Source organism: Stigmatopora argus, chromosome 6, assembly GCF_051989625.1.
Source record: "Stigmatopora argus isolate UIUO_Sarg chromosome 6, RoL_Sarg_1.0, whole genome shotgun sequence".
Taxonomy (NCBI): domain Eukaryota; kingdom Metazoa; phylum Chordata; class Actinopteri; order Syngnathiformes; family Syngnathidae; genus Stigmatopora; species Stigmatopora argus.
In genome coordinates, this window is record NC_135392.1 from 14,039,458 (window position 1) to 14,064,565 (window position 25,108).

Sequence of the window (25,108 nt, forward strand, 5' to 3'; positions counted from 1 at the left end):
TGTCACTGGATAGATTCAGAGTAAATACTGTAGACATCAGCAGAGATTATGCTGCCTCACTGTCCAATGATGGAGTGTCAGACGTTAGCTGGCTTTGTTCGTGCACAACTAGATTATGGTAAATACTCGACGTACCAGAGATCACAGACTCATTCCAGCTGTCCGGATCACTCAAGTACTCGTCCAAACGACGATTTTCCTTGTTTTCATCTGACTGCTTCTTGGTCTCCGGCTCATCGGTGGGCTCCCTCTCCGTGCTAGAAGTGCGGGATAGGCGACCATCTAATCTTCGTTTCGGAGATGCACGCACTTCCTTCATTTGGAAGCTGAGGTCAAACAAGAAGTGACATTCAAAATGTATCCAAGTACTACCACATCTATACAGAGCATAATATAGTTAAAACATACTGTACATTCACCCTCTTTCCCCCCAAAAAACAAAGAACAAAAAACATGCCCCCAAATTTGGATCGACATCATTTCTTCATACGGTGTAGCTAAAACTAGGTTATTAATAATATGATCCCTAATGTTTGGGAAAAAAATCAGTAGTTACATTCATTTTCTGAACCGCCTTATCCTCACTAGGGTTGCGGAGGGTGCTGGAGCCTATCCCAGCTGACTTCGGGGCAGAGGCGGGGAATATCCTGAATCGATGGCCAGCCAATCGCAGGGCACGAGGAGACAAAAGACAACCATTCATGCTCACACTCATAGGGGCAATTTCAAGTGCCCAATCAGCCTACCATGCATGTTTTTGGGATGTGGGAGAAAACTGGAGTACCCAGAGAAAACCCATGTAGGCCCGGGGAGAACACGCAAACTCCACACAGGTGGACCGACCTGGATTTGAACCCAGGACCCCAGAGCTGTGAGGCCGACGCGCTAACCACTCAAGCCCCCTAGTTACAGCCAGTAACTTTTAATTCTGACCCCACCAAAAATCAATAAATTTCACCTATCCAAATTTGCGACTGTTTTTTTTGGGTCACTATGATAGAGCGAGGGAATATTTAAAAAAAAAAAAAACTTAACATAAAAGCTCACTCTTTGTCCCATTCGTACCAATTAAAAGTGAGAACATCTGTCATTCCTATTATTGTACGCACAGTAATACCAGGACATGTGTAATGTACCTGTGAGTCCAATCTAAAATAAAAACATGTCCAACCTGTCCTGTCTATGTTTGGTTGCCAGCGCACGGTGCAGTTCCTCGATTATGCAGCTAGTGGGAAGTTGAGAATGGAGTGGGCCAAGATGCGGGGAACCAGTTGGTGTGGACATCCGGCCTCTTAAGAGGGAACCATGTGGATCTTTAGGAAGTGTGAAATTCCTGGGTAAGGTAGCTGGAGATTTTTTCACCCGCACTGGCGGTGGACCTGGGAAAGCAAATGAGCCATCATTAGATGTATGATAAGGAATGTAGAAATCCCCCCATTTTTTTAAATGTGTTAACTCACCATCTAGACTGCCCAGTCTGGTGAGCACTTTGACTTGCAAGTTGGGTCCTGGAGGTGTGCTGGCACGTCTGCGATGATGAGGAACTTCCTTTTTGCAGTCAGATGCCTCCATTCTCAAATGCCCATCACAGTGGTTTCCATCTTCACTTGGACAGTGGTCTGACTGGATTGCTGACTTGCAATCCTCAATTATATCTTTCACTAAATGTGACCAAATCAATCATTTGAGTCATTTCTGTCTCCACAAATCACATGTCCTGTATCTTGGACATCTCTTTTTAAAGCAGTGATCCCTCACCTGTCATGCCTGCTAAAGCATCCAGATCATTGCATGTGTCCTCAGTGGTACAAGCCTGTGACACTATTGCGTGGTCATCTTTTTCAACTCCTTCTGAGTGATTTAGAGTGTCTGTATCTTCACTGTTACCTCCACAAGCAAGGTCTGAATCTGCATGCAAAAAATAGGTTTTGATTTATGTTCATACCCTTTGGAAAATAAATGTATACTATTGCCATGATGCTAAAATTTTCTACTCAAGATTGATACTAAAAAAATAACTCACTACCAGTTTTGATATTACAACATAAAAATCACAATATTGTTATCTATGTCATTAACAAGGAAAAGGGCTGAAACCCTCCCTTACTATCAAAAGTAGTGCAAATATTTCTGGTGATCTGTGATAGCATACAAAACAAATATAAATGAATGAAACATCAACAGTTTTTTTCCAATCAGCTATCATATTCAGATACAAAATTTCAGAATCGATAGATTTGTACTTTTTGATATTAAAACCAACCCCACAAATGACTTGTAATTCCCTAATGTGTGTATATGTGTGCGTACAACAGTGTAAATCCATGTGTGTTGTCTTCTCTCTCTCATTTTTGCACCTGTCTCCATCCTTTCGGCGTTCTCTTTGAGGTCATCTCGCTTCTGTCGCACAGCGACCTTTTTATCCACCACTGAAAAAAGAAACTGCTCATTAATGTAAATAAGTCCAAATGTACATGACATAATACAACATACAGAACCACCTCAGAATGAAAGTGTTTAAGACGCGTATTTACCCGTCGAGGGCTTTAACTTCTCATTTTTCTTTTTCCTCCATTTCCATGGCTTGAAGATCCGACCCAGGTTGGCCAGCTTACTGTTGCGTCTTACAGGGGGTGTACGAACCCCTGACACCAGGCAGCCAGATTGCAGCACTCTTTGTTGGTCCATCATGTCTTCAAGATACAGAAAAAGCAGACAGTGGAGGTCTAAGAACAGGCCTTCTTCTAATTATTATTCTTATTACTTCAAGTACATTTGGCCGAGCCCTTGTCACGTATAGAGATTTGACAGTAAATAATGAAAGTGTCATGTAGTAAAATATGCTTATGTGGAAGAAAACTAAAGCAAAGATGATGAGGCAACTGTTCTGTCTTTTGAAGTAGTGTCATCCTGATTTGTGTTCGTGATAATATGACGCTTGAACAGGAAAGCTGGTTTGCTGAGAAAAATCAAGTTTAGTATTGATCTACTTCACTTAGAAGACACTTGTTAGCTGTGCTACGCAAGATGATTGATCACTGTACTGCAGGGGTGTCAGACTCGGGTTGGTTCGCGGGCCACTTTAACGTCAACTTGATTTCACGTGGGCCGGACCATTTTAGATATAATATTTAGATTTTTTTTAAATAAATGGATTAAAAGAACTGGATTAAAAGCCCTGGATATTCAGTTTTTTATAGATCTAAAACAATGTTTATGTTAGATTTTTTTTATATATTTTTAGATTTTACAAAATGATTTTTGAACTAAAAACACAGAAAAAAATGATTAAAAAAAATTACAATTATTGATTTAAAAGGGGGAAAATCAGGAAATTTGATATACATCTATACTCTTCATTTTAATTTGATCCTAAAACAGAAAGTCAGCACTCATGATTTACTTTCCCGGGCCACACAAAATGATGTAGCGGGCCAGATTTGGCCACCGGGCCGCCACTTTGACACATGTACTGTACTGGATCCTTAAACTGACTGTGGTACTGCAATGAACACCAGTGAGAACAATGTTCCTCTGAAAACAGACAGAAATAGGCACTCCTACACAGTCTGGCTCTGAATACGTATTGACACCTCGGGGAGCTTACAGCTGAGTTGTGGGCTGTGCAAGTATCGCTCTGTGAATTTTTCGCTTTTTTTTAGTAGCTTCTAAATCCACAAAAGAATATTTCCACCGATCATCCCCAAGTGCAAGCTAATATTTTTAAAGACAGTGAATTGCTCGACTGTAATATGTGATCAAGTCATCTTAAGGGTTCATTAATAATTAGCAAATCATCAAACATTCAAGTAGATTAACAAATAAGTGTCCCTATCCCTGCTGACGATAATAACGTTTTGATCAAAACGTGCAAATTGAAGCTGTTCCAGCTGTTCCATCTATCTACCGGAAAAAAACGGATTAAAAATATGTCAATCCCACCACCTATCATCTTAGATTTATGGTCATGACATATATATTGTGAATTCTGAGTAATACAAAGCTCATTGACCACCAACAACCAGAAGCAGGTCAACTACCCAAGCAATGTCTGCCTCCATACGAGGTGGTAAAGAATTCAGGTCAAGCGTGCAGTAGCTATTACCACACGCACAGGGTCAGGCTGTCGTTGTCATAGTTACCACGTTGGATGCTGCAGAAAAGGCCCTAGGAGGCAGAGAATCACCACAGCATGAGGAATAGGGAGTTGCTGGGTGGATGGGAAGGCTGTTGCCACACAGAACGACTGAAAGCTGCAGCCAATCACAGTACGGCATATAATAATGCATAATGTAAGCCATTCTATTTTTAATTTGCAAATTTACTTGAAATATTTAGTTGGAACTGTTAGACGCTTGCATTTTTCTGTGAGCACAGTGAGGAGATAAAAAGCACCATTCAAAAACCAGAAAAGGAGTATACTACTACCAACAGCCATCACACCTACAGTCCGGGATGACCGATCCCTAAGATAACAACAATAAGTATACATGTATTATTTATATGCACATAATGTTACTTCCAATTTACAATCTACTAAATCTATGACATTTAAAAATGTATCGCAGAGAGGCGCTAATGGATAAGTGCCATCACCAACTTCAATACTTTAAACTCATTGCAACCAACATGAAGCTGCTTGTATAACTAAATAGAAGTAAAATAACAGGAATTTCAGTCAATATCAAGTAAATGACATTCTCTAAAGATGAGACTCACGCAGAAAACGTTGCACCGTTATCCTCTTCTGTCTTGGAGTTGCAGCAACAAATAAATCCACAGTCTACAAGAGTAAACAGATGAATGATGGAATACAGCGGAACAGCGTGAAAAGCTGCTTTCACTGTGATGGGGGGGCTTGAAATCAGGAGTAAGCAGGGATAGTGAACGCGCCATGTGGACCCCGCCCCTAAAGCCGGGAGGGGGTGAGCAAACTAAAAGCCCACGGCAACACGCGTGCACGACTGAAGCACTTGACACTTGAAAAATGCTACACTATATGGGTAATTTCTCTACCATCAAACTAGAAACCATAGGTCCAAAAGTTATAATTATTCTTTGATGCTGATCAAGACAGGCGGCCGATTGGTTACCGCGCCGGCCTCACAGTTCTGAGGTCGAGGGTTTGATCCTAGGTTGGTCCTCGTTGTGTGGAGTTTGCATATTTTCCCCAGGCTTGGGTGGGTTTACTTCGGGTGCTCCAATGTCCTATCACATCCCAAAAAGCATGCATGGTACGCTGGTTGATGGGGTACTAATGTGGTCAGTAATTGTTTTGAAATGAACTGTGTTTGCATTCACCTAATGATCAATTATTCAGACAACATTAGTGGATGTGTAAACAAAAACTTTGCGGTTCTATATTGATTCTTACAAGGGCCACTCAAATATTAACAGCAGGAAAGCTGAGTACATCACAGATGATAAAAGTCAATGGCTGTATTTGTCCTCTGGGATATAAGCCGTAAGAAAATAGCCACAGAGTACTCTGTGAACATGGATTTCATTCAACATTCACAAGGCTCGATTTAAAACTGTGTCAACAGAAATTGACAACCGGTTCATAAAAACCTGACAGAAGACTAGAAGATGAATAAGGGCAATAAACACTATGGCACTTACTCCAGCCATTCAATTTCTGTACTGCTTAACCAAGCAAAATTCAAGACAACCATAATCACATCATTTAGTATTCAGTCTATACCTTTTGACAAAGAAGCTAACTTAAATCACTAAAAGGACACCATATTTGAACAAATCAGTTTGTGACTGAAACTTATTTTGACGGGGAAATGTTCTCCATTACAATACTGCAACAGTACACTGCAAGGACAGTGCAACAGGCAGTTAAATAAACTTCTAAATGTAATATATTGACATCACAGTCGATTTATCAGCAGTACTAAAGTAATCGACCGTGTTTATGCTTTTCTTATTCTGCTGACATTGCACTGAATTAAACATCAATGGTGTGATCTTTCAGCATTTTCACTTCACGATGGATGGTGGATAGAACCATCCACGAGTGAACAGAGAATTGTCGATTAGATCAGCAGTATTTAGAGTGCTCAGTTGTGGAGTAATTTATAGCCAAATACTTTAGAATTAACTGCAGCACTCTGGTATAGTAATGTGTCGCCACTGTTACTTATTGATTGAGGGCATTATTTGATTGATCATTTCATGATTTTTTTAACTGTTCATTTGAAGCATATTGTTGAAGCATTGGATGACCTACTGTGTATGTGGTATTCACTACTTACTGATCCCAGACTATAAATTTGTTGGGGGAGGGTGAACAGATTGTTTTGCACAAATGGTTAAATAATTCAATGTACTGTGGTTGCTTAGTCTTTGGCAGCTTTTCTACAAAAAAATGTGCTACTCTTCCATTTGAGAGGTGGTGAACTTCAATGATATATAATTTGAAATTGTTTTGTTGTTTATTTTGAGAATTATTCATGATTCAAATCCGATCGCAAAGTTTAATTTCAGTTTTGCAGTGACACAATCACAATCATTGAATGTATCATGTATCTATGATGTAATAATCATGTAATTGGGAGTGTATTTGACATGTATATTCGTATATGTTCAAAATTCACCAGCAATATTTCTTTGCATCCTTTCTATCGCACCATGAAAATTAAAAAAGCAAGAAGACTAAATTACATTGTGAAAAAAGAATCGTTCCTTATGAGTGGGTTGTTGTCTGGGCAGTAGCACTCATTGTACGACACTTGGCATACAGACATAATGGAAGAGAACAACCCTTCATATTCTGTTGCATGAAAGCATCATTGTCCTGGTCATTTCATTAAATTTCTGGTATAACTGGTGTAAATTCAAACTTTTACTTGCGATGGAATGTTTGCAAGCACTAATGTTTTTTCACCAAGATAGTTCATTGTACATGTACACTCAGAGTGTACTCAAGTTTGATGTGAACGTGCCTGTGATTACTTGGAAAAAAATATAACGTTATTTTTCCGCTATCCATTGTAAATCATTTCATTTCAGAATCTGTTCATTGGCACGATGATTCATTATTTTACAAGACGGCATGAAAGTATCTCAAGCTATCCACCAATTTCCCAGTAAAAACAAATGATGAAAGTCTCATAGGTGCTGGCAGGGATACAGAATGATTAGCGTACGCGGAGATAACAGGATCGCACGTGACATTTTACTGCAGCTTTGTCTTCAGCAACCCTCACTGCAAGTCATCGCTTCCAGATGAAATTAGCTGCAGGCTCACTGTTAAGTTGACTTCGAGGTTGAAAGAATGATGCGTCATAGGGCAATTCTGCCAGTTTCATGTTATGTAAGCAAGACAGCCCTCACAAGGTGTCAAGTGCTAGTTTCAAAATGAAGGGCACAGACTCCACAGTGGCAGAAAGAGTGGCTGAGTCGTCGAAATGGGCATCGGTAGTTTGAATCCCACATCTAATTCTCTATTGTCAATGTGTCCTTGGGCAAGACACTGGGTCCTAATTTGCCACCAGTGGGCCTATCAGTACCTTGCAAAGCAGCCGATGCCTATTGATGTACAGCTGGGTTGGAGTGAGCCTCTAAACATTCTGGGCACAGTGATAGGAACAACTTGGAATCATGAACCTAATGCACTGTGCATGTTTTGTTTTGTGATCAAATGATTAAGAACCTGGAAACAAATACACAGGTAGGCAGACTTCGGTATGCAGGACCTTCTCAATGAGACATATACATTTGATTAGGACCATTGATGCCATTTATACAGTTAGTGGAACTGCATCTACCAAAATGTCAGGGAAATCTAGCTAGTCCAACTCAAATCTATTTTAACTCCCATATTACAGGCCACTATATCTCCCAGTTGGTGACATTGAACGATTAAAATCTTGCGGTTTTACACATTGTATTCTGTAACAGCATGTCCAGTAAATGGAACAAACACCATGACAGCTTACGTTTAGAATGCCAAGCACTGCCTCTTGCCATTTATATCACCATGGAAACAACCAAATACACAAGAAGTACTCTCATCAGTCTCAACTTGACCTGCTGCAAGTAAAAGCCATACTGTATGTGATTTTGGAGTGTGATTGCTCGCAATCGTTAAAAATGGAATCCAAAATAAGCATAGTAAAAAGAAAATCTTTCATATGCATTATTTCCATTTTTTTCATGTACTTCTGCACAAATCATCATCATGGCCCATTAGAATGTGGCCTTAAAGACAGAAAATAACTTATCATACCTGTCAACCTCTGCCGATAACTGCCCTTATAAATGATTATTGATTCCCCTTAGAAACCCCCAAAAAACCTTACAAACAGTTTTTGGGGGGTTTGTAAGGGGAATCAATAATCATTTATAAGGGCAGTTATCAGCAGAGGTTGACAGGTATGACTTATGGACACTGGAGGGACATACAACATAAGGTAAACTCATAATGAAATAAGCATTCAGATAAAAATGGTTTTGATCTGCCACCTTATGTTATTAATAACAATGCATTATACCAATTGAAGAGCTCCAGGTATTTTCCTTCAAAGTAGTACATGTACATTCTAAAAATGAGTATTGCACCATCGAGCTGAGAAGGGTTATTATGGGTAATGTCGATGTATGTATAGTACTACGTGACATTCACGTTCTCCGTTGAGCATTGCCGTGATGTCATGTGGCCGACGCATCACTCCACTGTACATGATCCTCTAAATTAACCTACAGTTCCTATCCAGCCTGCTAACGAAAAAACTAGCGAATAAACGACATATATAATATATACGTATGAGTGTCACCTTCTTCTCTTACCTGCTTGGTGCGCCTCACCCAGGCGGACCTCGGTGGTGCTGCTCGGGTCACTCTGAGATCTCCCTCGCTGTAAAACGCAATCATCTCCCGGGCAGTCCGACGATGCCATGATCAAGAGAAGAGCCCCCAAGTATACGTTTTTGCAAGACTACATTAATTGGCGTGGGCGATGAATTGATGCAGCTGGACCGGTGCGATGCTGCGGCGTGTGGTCCTCGTTCAGAAGCTGCGCGGAGGAAAGTCATCACGAGCGTCGCATCATGCCGCCTTCAAGTACCACTCGTGCACCCCCATCTACTTTACAAGATTAACCGCTTCTTGTCAACAATTCAGTCCACGTTGCATAGAACACGGTTGTTTTCTTCAGTGTCAAACCTTGTCTACTACATGTAGCCCAAAACAAGATTAAAGGACATTTTGACTCCAAATTTCTTTTTAAATGGTCGTACTATTCCGATATAAACAGTATAACAGGCTGCTTCAGGAATAGCGAGACATTCATTCTTTTCATTTGATTTTTAAAAATATCCTTTCACGCATATCTGTTGTTTTTATTTTACAAGTAAATTTATTCATAATCAGATGTTTTCGTATTTTGAAGGCTGTGTGGGTGTTTCCTATTGGAATGGTGGAGCAGAAAATTAACTCAACTTCTGGAAAAGCTATTTTTGTTGTTGATGGAGGTTTTTTTTGTTTAATGTTACCAGTTATAATTTGTAGTCTGTAGGCCTCAATACCATGCACTGTATAAATTAGATGGATGCAAAGTACATTTGCAAGGTCTTAATACGAGCCTATTTGAACGCAGCCAATTTGATGCCGGATACAACAAGCGGAAGTTGCGTAGAATAACATGGCGGAAGAAAAAGTTGGTCATAAAGGTGTTACTGATTCTACCATAATATCTCTTTTAAACCAGGAATCCGAAAATCAAAAGGAAATCTCTGCGAAGCCTTCGACAGAATGCAGGCAGGACCTTCGAAGCGTCCTTGTTACCAGTGTTTTAAATGTGGAGATGCTCGACGTAGACCTGTACAGGTGACTTGACTGTGAGCGTCTACGTCATGCAATGACAGCGCTTAATTCGGTCAGATCCGTCAAAGTAATTATTAAGAATGCGATAATACAAATATGCCAATGTAGACATTGTTTACATCGTGAGAAACTGATCGAATACGGAAGTGCCACGCCCGTTGAGTCCAATTTTTTTTTGGTATGCGTATTTCAGTGGGCATCCTTTTTTTCCTCCTTCAGGGGGACACATCACTGGGTGCCCCGAACCCAGCGTTTATTCGGGGGCCAAATCATTGGTCAAGCCCTTGTTGCTGCAGCCAAATCTGTCAGCGATAACCTTTACGCCCACTCTTTACATTGCTACTTTGTACGAGCAGGTAAGATGTAACCTCTCATTAAAGTGTAACGTGTGTTAACACTGAGTTTTATTTTAGGAGATCCGAAGGTTCCAGTGTTGTATCAGGTAGAAAGAACAAGAGATGGCCGTAGTTTTACCGTGCGATTTGTGAAGGCAATCCAGCACGGAAAACCGATCCTGATCCTCCAAGCTTCCTTCCAGAAGTTGCAACTAAGCCTGCTTCAACACCAGTTTACCATGCCAGTTGTCCCTAAACCTGAAGAGCTCCTTACAATGGAGGAACTCATCCAGCTTTATCTCAGGTAGAGAACATCATTATGAAAATATATACTCAATAAAAATGATTTCATTAATTTCTTAATATGAAGAATGTGTTTGAAAACATACAGTATGAGGTGTTTATATGCCCAGAAGAAAAACATTAATCTGTCTGAATAAAAAAAACTATACAATTATTATAAAATACATTTATGTAAGAGGGTTTTGCAAAACTTTGAATTTGTGTGACTTTGACTTTATTATTACAGTCTTCCCTCGATTATCACGACTTCACTTATCGCAAATTCAGATTGATTTTTTTCTGCGATTATTTAGAAAAAATGCTGAAATTTGTAAGCAGAAGTCACTCTTGTTACAAGGACTCAGCAATGAAGAATATATATATATATTTTTTAAGTTCATAAAAATGTAAAAATCCACACTGAAACTCATAAGCGAAACCCACTCTTGCTACAAAGAGTCGGCACTGAAGAGAAAAAAGGTAGTTATAATACTTCGCAATTTTTCGATTATCGCGGCCATGTCTGGTCTACATTAATCGCGATATTCGAGGGATTACTGGAAACACTTTTACCATTTCCTTCTTAGTAATTCTTCATAGACATGCATCCCAAGGCATTATTTCAGTATAATGATTGAAACTGTTTTTGCATGAAAATATGTTTTTGCTAAATTACTCAGAATTGTACAATTTTCTCTTGTAGTAAACCTGGGCTGGCAGAAAATTTAAAACAAGGCCTCACTAAACTGCTGGCAATTGAAGTCCCAATTGAGATTAAGCCAGTTAACCCTCCACAGTTATACAACCTTACTACAGAAGAGCCAAAGAAACTGTATTGGGTGCGAGCCAAAGGGTACATTGGTAACGTCTTCCTCAGTTGATGATTGCGGTAGTTTTTGTTTTCAGGGATTTCACTTTTTTTTTTTGCACAGGTGAAGGTAACATGAAGTTGCATTGCTGCGTGGCTGCCTATTTGTCAGATTTTGCATTTCTGGCTACTGCTATCCTGCCTTACCCTAACTTCAGGGTCAAGTTCTCAGCCTCCCTCGATCACGCCATGTGGTTCCACAACACTTTCCACAGTGATGAATGGATGTTGTATGAATGTGAGAGTCCATGGGCAGGTCAGCATCTTAATCACTTACATTTATTTGGGAATCCATTGGCCAGTACACTAGATGCATATATGCATTAGGGATATTCAAGTTGCTGCATTGTATTTTAGTCCTAGATGTGACACATGGGATTTTCTGCTTAGATTTTGGAGGTAATCTGTTTTTAACTCTTTGTGGCACAGGGGGCAGTAGAGGACTGGTCCAAGGCAGACTATGGAGAAGAGATGGGGTGCTGGCAGCTTCGTGTTCTCAGGAAGGTGTCTTGAGAGTGAAATTAGTTTCTGAACCCAGCAAGCTATAGGCATATGTCAAACTGTTTTAAAAAGTAATATTTATTTATATAGCAATTGAAATGTGCTCTCCCATTTTTGTGCAGCTACTGTAGTTTAAAATATTTTAATTTAAACATTAAATATTTTTAAAAACTCATTAAGTTTATACTAATACTTTACCAAGTCCCATAAAAGTCAATACCACACATACATTACCTTAAAAGTTGCAGTTAAACTGAGGCTACATCAAGGTCCTTTCCTGCCACTCAAGGAGAAAGCAAGGCAATTTAAATATTGTAGTTAAAAATCAGATTTTAGAGAATTGCTTCAGATTGTCACAAGATAATTTACATTAAACTCCCATTGGTGTGTGGGAAGATAAATCTGAAAGTTTTCCAAAGTTCTATGTTAAAAGCTTTAGGCCATTTTGACTTTCACACCAAAAAGGATATTTTGAACCTCTACACACCTTGTTTTAATAACCTGTAATACAACTACCTAGTTTTTAAACTCAACATGATTTACCCATCAGACATTCAACTGTTAAGTTTTATCATTTTGGGCAGTAACTTTACAAAAAGAGAAACTTGACAGAAGCCCCAAGTAAATTATGTGGTCACTACTGTCAGGAGGCAGCATTAGCATGTCACACATATATACAGAAATCATATTTGCATCTTAATACTCGTGCTTTTATTAATCATTTAAAAATAAAATCTAAATTGCATGTATACTACTAGTTTAGGTCAGGGTGAGACTTCAGATTGTGAATGTGATCCAGAGGGCAGCTTTGGACTCAGCAGTTCCAATGTGCTCATCCCTATGCAGGGAATCGGACTGATTACATCTGGCTTAATTACGGACACATCACAAAACATTTGAGAAAGTGTAAGATTAGAGGAGTTTTCAGAATTAGCCTTTTTCTGTGTGAAAACTAGGGGTGTGGAGGAATGTCCCTGGATTGGTAATGTCAGGTGATGCATTCCCTTTTCTTGGCCATTCAAATCATGGAGGGAACAAGCCTGGGATACGGTTGCTGGATCAGCCGACGTACTAATAGCACTCTTGATCAATTGTTTGGCATCAGATCCATCATTGGAAATTCTTGATCCAGAGAGTTGACCCAGTGACAATAATGAAGGTAAACTCTGCTCCCCAAGAAACACCCGGTCAAGTTCTGTTGGGGAGAAGCAGTCAAAGCTGCCTGTATCTAGAAAGGGAAAAAGATAGATATTAAAAGATGCATTACAATTAATGATTCATAATCAAAACAGCAGCATGTGTCACAAATGAATACAGTTTAATCTATAAATCATTCTTTCAACAACAGATTTGTGTATGCAATACATTTAAGACTGAACAAAAATAATTTCCTGCTAAATAAACTAAAAAGACCTCAAGTTGAAGTGCCATTTTAAAATGGAATGCCAATTTCCAATGGTTAAACTCAGTCACTTGAGAAAAAAAAAACTTTGTACTTCAGGTAGACCCCAAAACTTTTTACCCCCACCATTTCACTTGAAGACTTCACTTTTGGAATCAAATGCAAGCGGCGATTTGCCTAAAGTCATTGTAAATGTTCCTTACCTTCAAGAAGAACTACCTTTTCCATGTCTTCTTGGCAGCCAAATGAATGTGACATAAATTGCTGAAGGCTCGTATAAATAAAGATGCTAATTGACCCAGCTGGACACAGAGCAAGTCATCATGAAGGGGTGGAGAATGTACTCTTTAGCCATAAATGGTTCACTTAAGGATTGCAAGGTACCAGCATTTTTTTTAAATAAAAATATTGTGAAAAGTAGGTTGCTGACAGTCAATATTTATGTATACACATACATTTACCTTAAAATCATATTTACCATTATTTAGAATAATAATAAACACAGAGCGACATTTTTGTTAAATTAAAACATTAAAAAAATATTTCTATTTAAGTCCGATTTTTTTCTAATTCCATGTTGATGTGACGTCATCATCGGAAGCACGTAGTTGGGCATCCATGGGGAGGACGAGCCGTGTTAACTTTAATTTTTTTATTGTAATTTGTGTGTGGAGATCGTTTTCTATTCTGGACATAATTATTACCTAGTGGGATTTTTAACGTTCTCTTATTTTTAAAATGTCAATCGGACAAACCTAACCGTGGAGAAAGGAAGAAGAAGTGGTTGCTAAGATCGAAGTGTACATGGTAACCGCTCTCTCAAACACTAATAAGCCACTTAACTCTTTTGAAAAGAATTTTTTTCCGCGAAGACGTATCAAAGCATTGAAAGATCGTCTCGGTGTTGGGATAATTTATTTGAGCTGATGCGTTGGTGAGGGAACGGCTAATTTATGCTTAGCTATTAGCTACTTGGCTAATCATAATTTGGATGGATAAGCAAGCTATTTTCGCCCACAGTTTCATCGCGGAAATTTCTGTGAAAACCATCCAAGTTAACATTTAGCCAACATTTCGCTGGTAGAATGACGTGCTAATTTATCAATTGTAGTAATCATCATGGAGAAGGAACAACATAGTACAGTTGTTTTCAACGCCTCAAAAAGGGAGTTGTTTACCACCAGTAGTGGATACAAGTCAATGCATAAGCACATTAGAAGTCAATGGAAAATTCAAAGGTAAGAATGTAAGCTTTGATGTTTAACTTTTGCCTTGGCTTACATGTTTTCTGTGTGAACTGTTTCCTGTAGTATGAAGGAAGAGCTGTCATCGGATAAGTTGAAAGGTGTCAAATTGTGGACAACTGCAGGTCCAAGAGAGAAGTTTACAGTATCAGAGGTGAGGCATAATAAGAAAACTGATGAAAGTTTATTAGTGTACTTGGCTATAGTGGAAATGGTAACATTGCCATAGGCACGATGCCGATACCAGTAACGTCTCATTTTCTTTCAGTTGGATGTGCTGAAGCACTACCTGGATGGTGGAGGAAATGTCCTAGTTATGCTTGGAGAAGGAGGGGAAAAGAAATTTGACACAAATATCAATTTTCTCCTGGAAGAGTTTGGAATTATGGTCAACAGTGGTATGCATGAACATTCCTGGTCACTGTGTACAATCATTCGTGCTAATGATGTTAATGTTTTTGTGGATTTAAATTCTTTTAGATGCAGTTTTCCGAACAAGGTACTACAAGTACTATCATCCTAAGGAAGCACTTGTTTCTGATGGTGTGTTGAACAGGTTTGTTACTATGCTTGATGATACACGCTTTGTTCTGTCTGTCTGTAAAGCATATATTTTGGGTGAATTGTTTTCAACACAATGTTCTGTTAATGTTTTTGCTCAGGGAGATCAGCTGGGCTGCTGGCAAATCATTGTCTGGAATAAGTGAAGATGACAATATTGGAAATAACACACAGTAATTTATTTTCCTTGCTTTAGAATTTCTGTCAATTTAATGTTTTGTTTTGTTTTTAACTGCGTGACTTCTGTACTCGTGCAGGGCTCTCTCATTTGTGTACCCATATGGTGCCACGCTGAATGTGATGAAGCCAGCCATTGCTGTTCTTTCAACGGGCTCCATCTGCTTTCCCCTCCACCGGCCTGTCTTAGCATTCTATCAGGGAAAGGTCAGCACTATACATAAGCGTTTTTGTATTCAACAATAAATTAATACTCCTGTTTTTACTGTTTTGTATTTTTCAGGAGACAGGCAAATTGGTTGTCGTGGGTTCCTGCCACATGTTCAGCGATCAGTTCATAGACAAGGAGGAGAACAGTAAAATCCTGGTGAGTATAACTGTGTCTATCTCTTCCCGAAAACACACCTTCACCTCCATGAAAAGAATTACAGGCAAAAACACAATGAGACTGATTTTTCACAAGTTTGGAATCTGAAATCTGTTTAAATCTTGTATGCTTGAAAATAGTTCATCTACGTTTGCTCTTTGATCCTCCATTGTGACTGTAGAGTGTTGTGCTCCAGTGGCTCATGACTGATAATATTCGTCTGAATCAGATTGATGCGGAAGACCCAGAGGTGAGGCCGCGCAATTCCGTCGGAATGGACCGTGACGTAAAAAGAAGTGCTTAAATGACAGCTGGTTTTTCATACTCCCTAGATCACAGATTACACCATGTTGCCACACATTGGGTGTTTGTCCGAACAACTCACGCAGTACTTCCAAGAGGGGGATGAAAACCCCAAGGACTTCACTTCTCTTCTGGATGTTTCTTTTTTCAGTCTGTCAACAGACACTTTACCACAAGTGCTCAGGTAAAACTGGAATGCATTTGGGAGAATTAAATTATTACACCATTACAGGCTTCCTTCTGTCTTTACTTCTCCTAAGGATGTCCTGTTTTCCACAGTGTGTATCAGCATCTGAATGTCAAAGATGAGCCACTTCAGCTGATTGCACCACAGTTTGAGACACCTTTGCCTCAGTTGCAACCTGCTGTAAGCATGAATTCTAGATTACCGATATTGCAAATTATTTTACTACTTAATGACTCATGTACTTTTAAAACTCTAAATAATGTGCTCAATGGTTAGATTTCCTTATTTTCATCCTCAGTTAGTCCAAGTTAAATTGCTGATTCAGAAGTGAAATTTAACCTCTAAAATCAAAGACAAACTGTGAAATTCTTAAACTAAATATGTAAGTTCATCATAGAAAATATTATATCTTCCATTAGCATTTTCTATAGATTCTCAGCTACCTGTACCTCAGTATTTCTTCTTTCATGGCTATTTCTTATTATCAGTTGAATATTAATCCTTTGTATGCTGACTCTTAGACTGTGTTTGCATCATTATTCTGCTCTCTATCGCACCATTGGTGGTGAGACCCTAGCTGTTACAGAAACACAAACAATGCTTCTGTAAAAGGGGATGCTGGCATGTGTGTGTAATGTTTGTGTGTGAACTAAGAAAAGCCTCTTTCACGCCCTAGCTAACATTGGCAACGTGTTTGTGTCCCCTTGTTCTGTGTGTCTTTCTCTTGCACATACACAGATGTGAAATAACTAAGTAAATTTGCCGGTTAAACGTGATCACTCCGACTAAGTGAAACAGCAACAACTTTAAACAAAAATTCCGACTGCCATGATCTGCTTGTATTTAGTAGTTGAGTATGACAATAACTGCCTTACTGAACCTTAATGACTGCTCAGTACAAACTGGCATTATAAGTAAAGTGTTAGTCAATTTACCTGAATCATTTAAGTAACTGTTGCTCTAGCTGTTAAATGAAGTGTTTTTTGTTGAACAAGCTGGCTACAATGGAGGCTACTAACAATTGAAGGTTATTTTTATGTTATTGTCCTAAAAAAAATTGATCAAGGCAGCATTTTAACTAGAATTTTACGTTCTAGGTCTTTCCTCCAATCTTGAGCGATTTGTCCCCACCAACGCTGGACCTTTTTGACTTGGATGAAGCTTTCTCGTCTGAGAAAGTGCGCCTAGCACAGCTCACCAATAAATGTAACTGAAGTCTTCGAAATCAGCGATGAACAATTCACATTTCAAATGATAATTTTGAACATTTTTAACCGTGTCTGCTTACAGGTACAGATGACGATCTCGAGTTTTACATAAGGAAATGTGGTGAAATTTTGGGTGTGACCCCCAAGTTAGACAAAGACCACAGAGATGCAAAGCACATATTAGAACACATTTTCTTCCAAGTTGCTGAATTCAAGAAGCTCAATCAAGTGAGTGCTGTTTGGAATATAAAATTGTTGTACATGAATGTATTCCGTTTCAACTCAATATATGTTGTTTTATTTTAGGAGCATGACGTCAACACAGATGCACAGTTCAACCCGTCATGACTGGAGTAATGCTAATTGAATTCAAGAGTTGTTTTTTTAAATAAATTAACGTTACAACATTGATGTCTAACTATTTGTCTTTCATCTCAACAAAAATCATTGAATAATTTATTTTTTGTCGGGAAGGGGATTATATTGGACCGACCTGGGATCAAACCGTCGACCAAAGAACTGTGAGACTGACATGCTAACCACTTAACCAATTTGAAGGTCATTCATTCATTCATTCATTTTCTGAACCGCTTCGCTTTATCCACATTAAGGTCACGGGGGGGGGGGGGGGGGGGGGGGGGGGGGTGGAGCCTATCCCAGCTGACTTTGGGCCAGAGGTGGGGGACATCCTGAATTGTTGGCCAGCCAATCGCAGGGCACTAGGAGACAAACAACCATTCACGCTCACACTCATACCTAGGGGCAATTTAGAGTGTCCAATCAGCCTACCATGCATGTTTTTGGAATGTGGGAGGAAACCGGAGTACCCGGAGAAAACACACACAGGCCCCGGGAGAACATGCAGACTCCACTCAGCTGTGAGTCTGACGCGCTAAGCACTCATCTGCCGGGCCGCCCCATTTTGAATTTCTTATGAATTTAATTCTTAGAGAAGTGTCCATATTTCCTGTTAATATTCAAATTTAAGGAATAAATCTCTCATTGCCGATCAGGGTGTCCCCTGCCTCTAGCCCAAAGTCAGCTGGGATAGGCTCCAGCACCCCCGGGATCCTTGTGAGGAAAAGCGGTTCCAAAAATGAATGCCTGAGTAGAGGACTGGATTTTGATATTGGTTATGATGGCGGTTTTGCTATTTGACCACTGTGCCAAAACCAAGCGCTCTTGCTGTTTCTCGCCTCCTTTCTGTCGGCGCGCACATGTACTGCGCATTGACGTCACTGCGCGTTCTATTTGTAGGGAAGGGCGCCAGATAGAAATCCAGAAGCGCGGACAGTCAAGACAGGCGGGCGCGGATCTCCAGATGGCTTGGCGCTAAGAACATTAGCAAAACGGCGCTAATCCATATCTGAAGAAAACAACAACCGACTGATTCATAAGCAGTGCACCGTAAAGCAATCTGAACATTGGTGTACATGGGCAAGGGCAACAGAAGCAGTAGTCGGGTCGTAAACAACAGAAAAACGGGTGGAAATGTCTTGGTGGCCGCGCGGGTAAGAAGCCAGCCGATCCTCATTATTTTTGTGAACGACTTTACAATCGACATGATTTAACCTCCGTCTCATTTTTCGAATAAGAAATAGGACTAACAAAACGATCGTTTAAGTCGAAGTTTGGAGAACATTTGACCTATTTGGCGGTTGTGTATGCCGCTTTTCCCGGGCGAAACAACATGAATGACAACCTCTAGTGTTGCAAGTAACCTCGGTGGTTCTGTGTTTTTATTCTAAATTCTAAACCAAATCTCATTGACGTGTAACAGTAACCGTTGAAGTGTTCTACCCAAACTTAACCGAACCAGGAAAATTATTGAACTTGTTTTTTTTCTCTTTCGTTTCTCCACCAGGGCGTTTTAAACTTTTCCACTCCTAATATCGGGCACATTTTGTCACAACCTCTTTGAATCTTTGATTGTGTGTCTTTGACTTGCCTTAAATGATGCTTTGATATTCAGTTAAGCAGAAAAAACAAGAAGGCAATAATAATTATAACTCAAAGCAAGCTCATGAAACATGACAGTGGGACCTTTTCACCTGTAGTCAAACAATTTAGCTAACTTTCATTGGAATTACAGCTTTATCAGCAATCTGGCCAACGTTTGTTTTATGAAAAATTGCTGCACTTACGTTTGAAGTTAGATATTTTTGTGCCGCTTATCCTCACGAGGGTCATGGAGGCTCTTGTTTTAGTTGCTTATAATTTCTAGTCTTTTTGTTTTATGTTGTTAAATTGTCTTGTTTTGCTTTTTTATGTTCCTACAGTACTTTGTTTAAATGGTGGCTCTCCTTAACAAGTTATATAGATAGACCTGAGTTAAAATTAGCCATATAAATGTTATTATTTTATATTTATATTTTAGTGAGGAGAGTGAGGACAACCACCATCCTGACACTGATTCGGATGTTGCGGAGCACAGAGATGGTGGGAAAGTGAAAGTAAAATGGACACAAGAGGAGGTGATCTGGAAATACTTTCTCTGAATTGACATCTTGATCCAGAATTTTGGTTTGGGGAGACTAAAACATTCTTGATTACCTTCAGGATGACAACCTGAAGGCCCTGGTTCAAAAACTGGGACAGAATAATTGGAAGAATGTGGCCATCCACATAGCAGTAAGTTTGACATGTGTACAACTGGGTTCTCCTGGTATCTTTGCATACCCTTGGTTCTTGTTTCAGAATCGCACTGAACACCAATGTCAACACCGGTGGTTTAAGTTTTTGGATCCTGAATTAATTAAAGGTCCTTGGACAAAAGAAGAAGATGACAAGGTATATTAGTCGGTGCACGGTTTGACAAAATGATTTTTTATATGATATTCTATGCATTGTGTTTCAGGTCATAGAGCTTGTGAATCTCTACGGTAATAAACAATGGGCAGTGGTAGCCAAGCATCTGAAAGGTAGGGTGGGGAAGCAGTGTCGAGAACGTTGGCACAACCACCTCAACCCCTCTGTGAAGAAATCTTCATGGACGGCCGAGGAGGACCTCATTATTTATAAGGCTCATTCTCTTCTTGGAAATCGCTGGGCTGAAATTGCAAAACTACTACCAGGAAGGTATGTGCTGAGTTTGAAATTGTTGCATTTAAAAAATAAAGTGCTCCTTTAAATAATTTATGGCATTAATTATTCTCTGACAGAACTGATAACGCGGTGAAGAATCACTGGAATTCAACAATTAAGCGCAAAGTAGAAATGGGGTTCTACTCAAGAGAAAATCTAACACCAAGTGAACTTGAAGAGCTACTTGCTCAGGTCAACGATATTCAGGTGGGGTTTCTTCCTAAATGATTCAATGTGGTTAACTTGATTACAATGGATCCCTTTTGTTATACATGTAGATTATGAGCATAATAGGGCTGCATGATTTTGACCCAAAAAGGATTAATTACAATTTTTCGGACGCAAAATTGTGACTTACTTTGTGATTTTTATACTTCATACTTTTAAATGCCTGAAATCTGAATTTATAATGAAATACGTTGTTGCTTTGACCGCAGTCTTCTGTCAATTGTGATGACAAACAAGAATGTGTGATGGGTCATGGTTCCAATGTGTGGTGGTATGATGTGGTGCAATCCAGGTCTAATAGTTTGGTGCTCAAATGCGAGATTGCTTAAAAAACAACAACAACAACAAAAACAAAAAACAACTCACTAATCTCAGCAGTGAAAACCTCATTATCATTGCCATGTAGGTTAATCGTTCAGCTCTATTATATACTTGCCAACTTTTAATGTTAATATTTTGGTCAAACAGATTGGGGAGCCGGGTTGCTCTCAAGAGCACGCTAACCTGGATTCAGCGCAAGAAACGCATCCCCTAGTAAGCTTAGCATTTTAAGAAGTCTCCCTTATTGAGTTTTTGTATATTCTTGATCAATCTGTTACATATTAAGCTTGATAATATTCACTTCATGCTCGATGAGTATTCTCAGCTCCAATTATCTTTATTTCCATAAGTTGGCGGAAACATCAGGCATCAACACTCTTAATGGTGACGAAGCAGTTCCTTCCAAGCCTATTTCTTCTCCAAAGGAAAATTTAAGTCCTATGTCAGAAGCAGACGGCACAGAAGATATAAGTCCTACAAGTTGGATTGTGGACAGTTTTCTTTCTCCCAAAGGGCCAACGTTGAAGGAGGTCCTTGAAATGGTGGTAGGAACATGATCGTTTTATTAAGACTTTTCCACTAATATGTCTCTCTGTCAAGATACCTTTTTGATGCAAATTGCGGCTTTTGTACTATAGGACTCTGAAGGCTGGTGTAATCTAGAAGTTTTTGACTTTCCTGAAGAGAGCCCAAAGTCAGAACGCCATCAGTTCCGCCTTGAAGGCAGCGCCCTGCAGGAATTGAGCAAAGGCAGCAAAGGAGAACTCATACCAATCTCTCCTGGTGGTGTTACACCTCCGTCCATACTAAGTCATCGAAGTCGGCGACACTTGTCTCCCGATAATAATAGCTCAAAGACGCCAAAGAGCACCCCAGTAAAGATATTGCCATTTTCGCCCTCTCAAGTAGGTTTTCTGCTCTGCCATCTTTAATGTGATCAATGTGAATGAATGACAACATTTCCTAACATGAAAATATTGCCTCAGTTCCTGAACATGTGGACAAAGCAGGACACTCATGACCTGGAGAACCCATCGCTCACATCCACCCCAGTCTGCAGTCAGAAAGCCATTGTTACCACACCTCTACAGAGGGACAAGACCCCCATCATCCTAAAGGCAAAATCTGTGTAAGTGCTCAGATCTTATCGCCCGTCTTGAGCTGGTTTTTGTCTTACATTTGTTAGCATTTGCTGTTGGCCTTTGTGTAGATTTGTTACACCCAACCACAAGGCTGAGATCAGCACAATGCCACGTACCCCAACACCATTCAAAAATGCCATGGAGAAGTATGGTCCTCTGCAGCCTCTGGTAAGCTTATAGCCCTGGGTCACACCAATTAAAATTGAAAACGGATTTGTGTAAGAAGCTAGTATCAGTTTGACCTTTGAACTTAAATGCCAGCCTAAAAAAAACTGGCACATTTAAGTATTAAGTTAGGGTGTCTGTGAGCATGTAATTATGGCAACATTAGAGAAACAACACATAACTTGGAATGCATAATGAATTTTCTTTTTTTTTTTCCTCAGCCCCAGACTCCAAACCTTGAGGAAGACATAAATGAAGTCATCCTAAGAGATGCAGGGATTGACTTGGCGGTGGAAAATCCAGTCCGTGAACAAAGACGCAAAACACTGGTATTTTTTTTTTTTTAACTTCCGCCTCACTTTGCCTGTTTCTTTCTTTGAATCATAAGAAATAGATGTTTGAAAGGGTGTACGTTTTGTATTTTTTTAAGTTTCCATTCTGGGTTGACAATTTTACATTACTTCTACTTTTTTTGTGGGATAATACTAGTGAGAGAAACATATGTGAAATGCAAATCTGATTCCAGACTAATACGAACATGGAAGGGCAATGTTTGTGGTGTAGCATGCACAAATTCACAATTACAGATTTTATTTATTGGTTTTTTTAAAACGTTTTTCTTTTTATTTGCGTGCTTCCTTAGACCTTTGGTATTATTATTATTTTTTACTTTCTTGCTTATTTGTATTTCTCCAGATTCCGATGAAAATGTTGATGAAAAAGTACCTGTATTTTACATAGCAGTGTTAGACTGCACTTCTGAAAAATCCTTTTAGTACTTGACCATTTAACTTTGTGTTTTAATCTTGTTCCTAGCATCGACCCCCCCTTAAGAAAGTACGGAAGTCATTGGCACTTGATGACTGCCAAGTTATTCCCAAATCCAAACGCAAAACTAAGAATGAAGCCAAAAATGGACTTAAGGTGACTATACTTTAAAAAATATGTTATCCATGAGTACACTGTACTACATTTAATTGTGTTTGTATCTTTGCTACCAGGACGAACCTATGACGATTCATATAACCTCATCGTTTTGTCGTAAAACCCAAGAAAATATTCTGGATCAGGGTTTCCTTTTAGGACCAAGTGACAGCACTATTTTTCCCAGTGCTGTACCGACAATTCTGGTAAGTCCTATCCTCTTGATACAAATAAAGAAATATATATATATAACAGAAATTAAAAAATAAAATTAAAAATGTGTATCTATATGTACAGGTGTGGTCAAAAGCTTACATACACATGTGAACAACATTCGTGTTGCTGTATGTTCATTTTTGACCCAGCAGATTTGATCACTTTTTCTGTTAATCCATAATAAAGTCATAAAAGAACCAAACTTCATGAATGTTTTTTGTGACAAAGAAGTATCTGTTTCAATCACTATCAGAGAAAAATCAGAGTTGTAGAAATAACTGGAAACTCAAGAGAGCCATGACATTATGTTCTTCATAAGTGTATGTAAACCTTTGACCACAACTGTATATATATATATATATATATATATATATATATATATATATATATATATATATATATATATATATATATATATATATATATATATATATATATATATATATATATATATATATATATATATATATATATATATATATATATATATATATATATATATATATATATATATATATATATATATATATATATATATATATATATATATATATATATATATATATATATATATATATATATATATATATATATATATATATATATATATATATATATATATATATATATATATATATATATATATATATATATATATATATATATATATATATATATATTTAAATTATCTGCTCTGACCAATTCCTTCTTTTCTCTTTCACTAGAAGTCCAAAGATTGGGAGGCAGTTACATATGGACAAACAAAAGATCAGCGCATTATGACAGAGAAAGCAAAGCGCTTCATGCAGTCCTTTAAATCGCACACGCCAAGCAGAGCCTCGTTGTTGTTCTGAGACTACTGGCACCTTTGTATCACGTTGTCACACAAACACAACAGAACGTCACGTCGTTTGCAGTTGTGCCACTGTAAAAAGAGAAGTACTGTTTGCTCCTTCTTTTAACAACATGCTTGTTGTCTACATGACAGTATATCTTAAATAGTTGCACTTTGCAAGAAGACATGGAAATAGAAATGCTTTCTGGATTGATGGATTTTGTCGAATTCAAAAGGCCACATTAGAATAAATGCACCCCCGCTTATATGCCTTGATACAGTAGTAATAACTGAAAATGGTTTTATATTGCATATGTGTGCCTTTGTCTTTGATGTATCTATTCAAATTTTTCAAATGGCTTATAAATGAGAACTCGGCAAGGTTGAGTTGAACACATCCAAATCCGTCTGTCACGAGAGAACAAGGGGTTTTATATATGCGCACACAGACTTGCAATAATGGCGAGGGAAAATGATGGAGGGGAGGCACCATTTGAACCTTCCATGTGGAAAAATTAATGTTATTCATTGTCCTGATCACATATAAATGTGTAGTAATATATGTATTGTTTTGTTGTTGTTTTTTTCTGAGGCGGGGGGACAACAAGTCTCTGACAGTTAAAATTTAATTTGGATTAAATGTTTTGGCAGTACAAATTTGGTGTGTGCTTATTTAATTTGCATTGTTTTTTTTTTTTCTTGTGGGGTGGGGATATGCTTTGAATGAGAAAAATATATTGTCCAGATGCTTTGCTTTTACGATACTTCATCATATTGAGCTGGCGTCAAACATTTTTCTAACTTGTATTGTGAGGCTTTAATGTAACGCGCTGCTTGCAATATGTATTTATCCACAAACTTTAAAGGCATTACAGATTTGAAGTAAATTACAGTAATTTTCTTTCAAGAAATATCTAGTCCAAG

At 38.6% G+C, this 25,108-nt stretch overlaps 4 protein-coding genes and 1 long non-coding RNA gene across 7 annotated transcripts in view; 3 read left to right on the plus strand and 2 right to left on the minus strand.

The window, feature by feature from the left end:
* phactr3b (phosphatase and actin regulator 3b) overlaps nucleotides 1-9,097 on the minus strand; it is a 21,313-nt gene extending 12,216 nt beyond the window's left edge. The window contains exons 1-7 of one of the 3 annotated variants that reach the window (XM_077602680.1): nucleotides 8,800-9,097; nucleotides 2,535-2,693; nucleotides 2,358-2,429; nucleotides 1,759-1,902; nucleotides 1,461-1,661; nucleotides 1,172-1,379; nucleotides 136-326 (exon numbers count right to left, since the gene is read on the minus strand). In XM_077602680.1, the coding sequence (XP_077458806.1) occupies nucleotides 136-326; nucleotides 1,172-1,379; nucleotides 1,461-1,661; nucleotides 1,759-1,902; nucleotides 2,358-2,429; nucleotides 2,535-2,693; nucleotides 8,800-8,908 (1,084 nt within the window). In that variant the 5' untranslated portion in view covers nucleotides 8,909-9,097. Of the gene's footprint in view, nucleotides 1-135; nucleotides 327-1,171; nucleotides 1,380-1,460; nucleotides 1,662-1,758; nucleotides 1,909-2,357; nucleotides 2,430-2,534; nucleotides 2,694-4,719; nucleotides 4,888-8,799 lie in introns of those variants that run through there. The other 2 variants (XM_077602679.1, XM_077602681.1) reach the window with 2 other exon arrangements.
* Nucleotides 9,098-9,494: 397 nt separating this feature from the next.
* On the plus strand, nucleotides 9,495-11,995 carry acot8 (acyl-CoA thioesterase 8). Its single transcript, XM_077603560.1, has 6 exons — nucleotides 9,495-9,837; nucleotides 10,054-10,190; nucleotides 10,248-10,473; nucleotides 11,155-11,312; nucleotides 11,384-11,575; nucleotides 11,749-11,995. The coding sequence occupies exons 1-6, from the start codon at nucleotides 9,653-9,655 to the stop codon at nucleotides 11,865-11,867; spliced, it is 1,017 nt and encodes a 338-aa protein (XP_077459686.1). The 5' UTR covers nucleotides 9,495-9,652; the 3' UTR covers nucleotides 11,868-11,995.
* Nucleotides 11,996-12,508: 513 nt separating this feature from the next.
* On the minus strand, nucleotides 12,509-13,678 carry LOC144076033 (uncharacterized). Its single transcript, XR_013300712.1, has 2 exons — nucleotides 13,426-13,678; nucleotides 12,509-13,048 (listed from the first exon to the last, which is right to left on the minus strand). It is a non-coding gene; the product is annotated as an uncharacterized LOC144076033 (long non-coding RNA).
* On the plus strand, nucleotides 13,620-17,676 carry ift52 (intraflagellar transport 52 homolog (Chlamydomonas)). The gene is made up of 14 exons (XM_077603559.1): nucleotides 13,620-14,029; nucleotides 14,334-14,460; nucleotides 14,533-14,620; nucleotides 14,735-14,864; nucleotides 14,947-15,022; nucleotides 15,129-15,200; nucleotides 15,285-15,411; nucleotides 15,488-15,571; nucleotides 15,753-15,821; nucleotides 15,904-16,058; nucleotides 16,154-16,241; nucleotides 17,159-17,267; nucleotides 17,352-17,497; nucleotides 17,576-17,676. Exons 2-14 carry the CDS (start codon nucleotides 14,342-14,344, stop codon nucleotides 17,615-17,617), a joined length of 1,305 nt encoding a protein of 434 aa, XP_077459685.1. The 5' UTR covers nucleotides 13,620-14,029; nucleotides 14,334-14,341; the 3' UTR covers nucleotides 17,618-17,676.
* An 856-nt stretch (nucleotides 17,677-18,532) lies between these two features.
* On the plus strand, nucleotides 18,533-24,841 carry mybl2b (v-myb avian myeloblastosis viral oncogene homolog-like 2b). The gene is made up of 15 exons (XM_077603943.1): nucleotides 18,533-18,780; nucleotides 19,647-19,743; nucleotides 19,829-19,900; nucleotides 19,967-20,059; nucleotides 20,127-20,347; nucleotides 20,431-20,560; nucleotides 21,050-21,115; nucleotides 21,253-21,447; nucleotides 21,541-21,807; nucleotides 21,889-22,031; nucleotides 22,113-22,212; nucleotides 22,431-22,538; nucleotides 23,026-23,133; nucleotides 23,211-23,339; nucleotides 24,075-24,841. Exons 1-15 carry the CDS (start codon nucleotides 18,761-18,763, stop codon nucleotides 24,201-24,203), a joined length of 1,878 nt encoding a protein of 625 aa, XP_077460069.1. The 5' UTR covers nucleotides 18,533-18,760; the 3' UTR covers nucleotides 24,204-24,841.
* The last annotated feature ends 267 nt before the right edge of the window (nucleotides 24,842-25,108 follow it).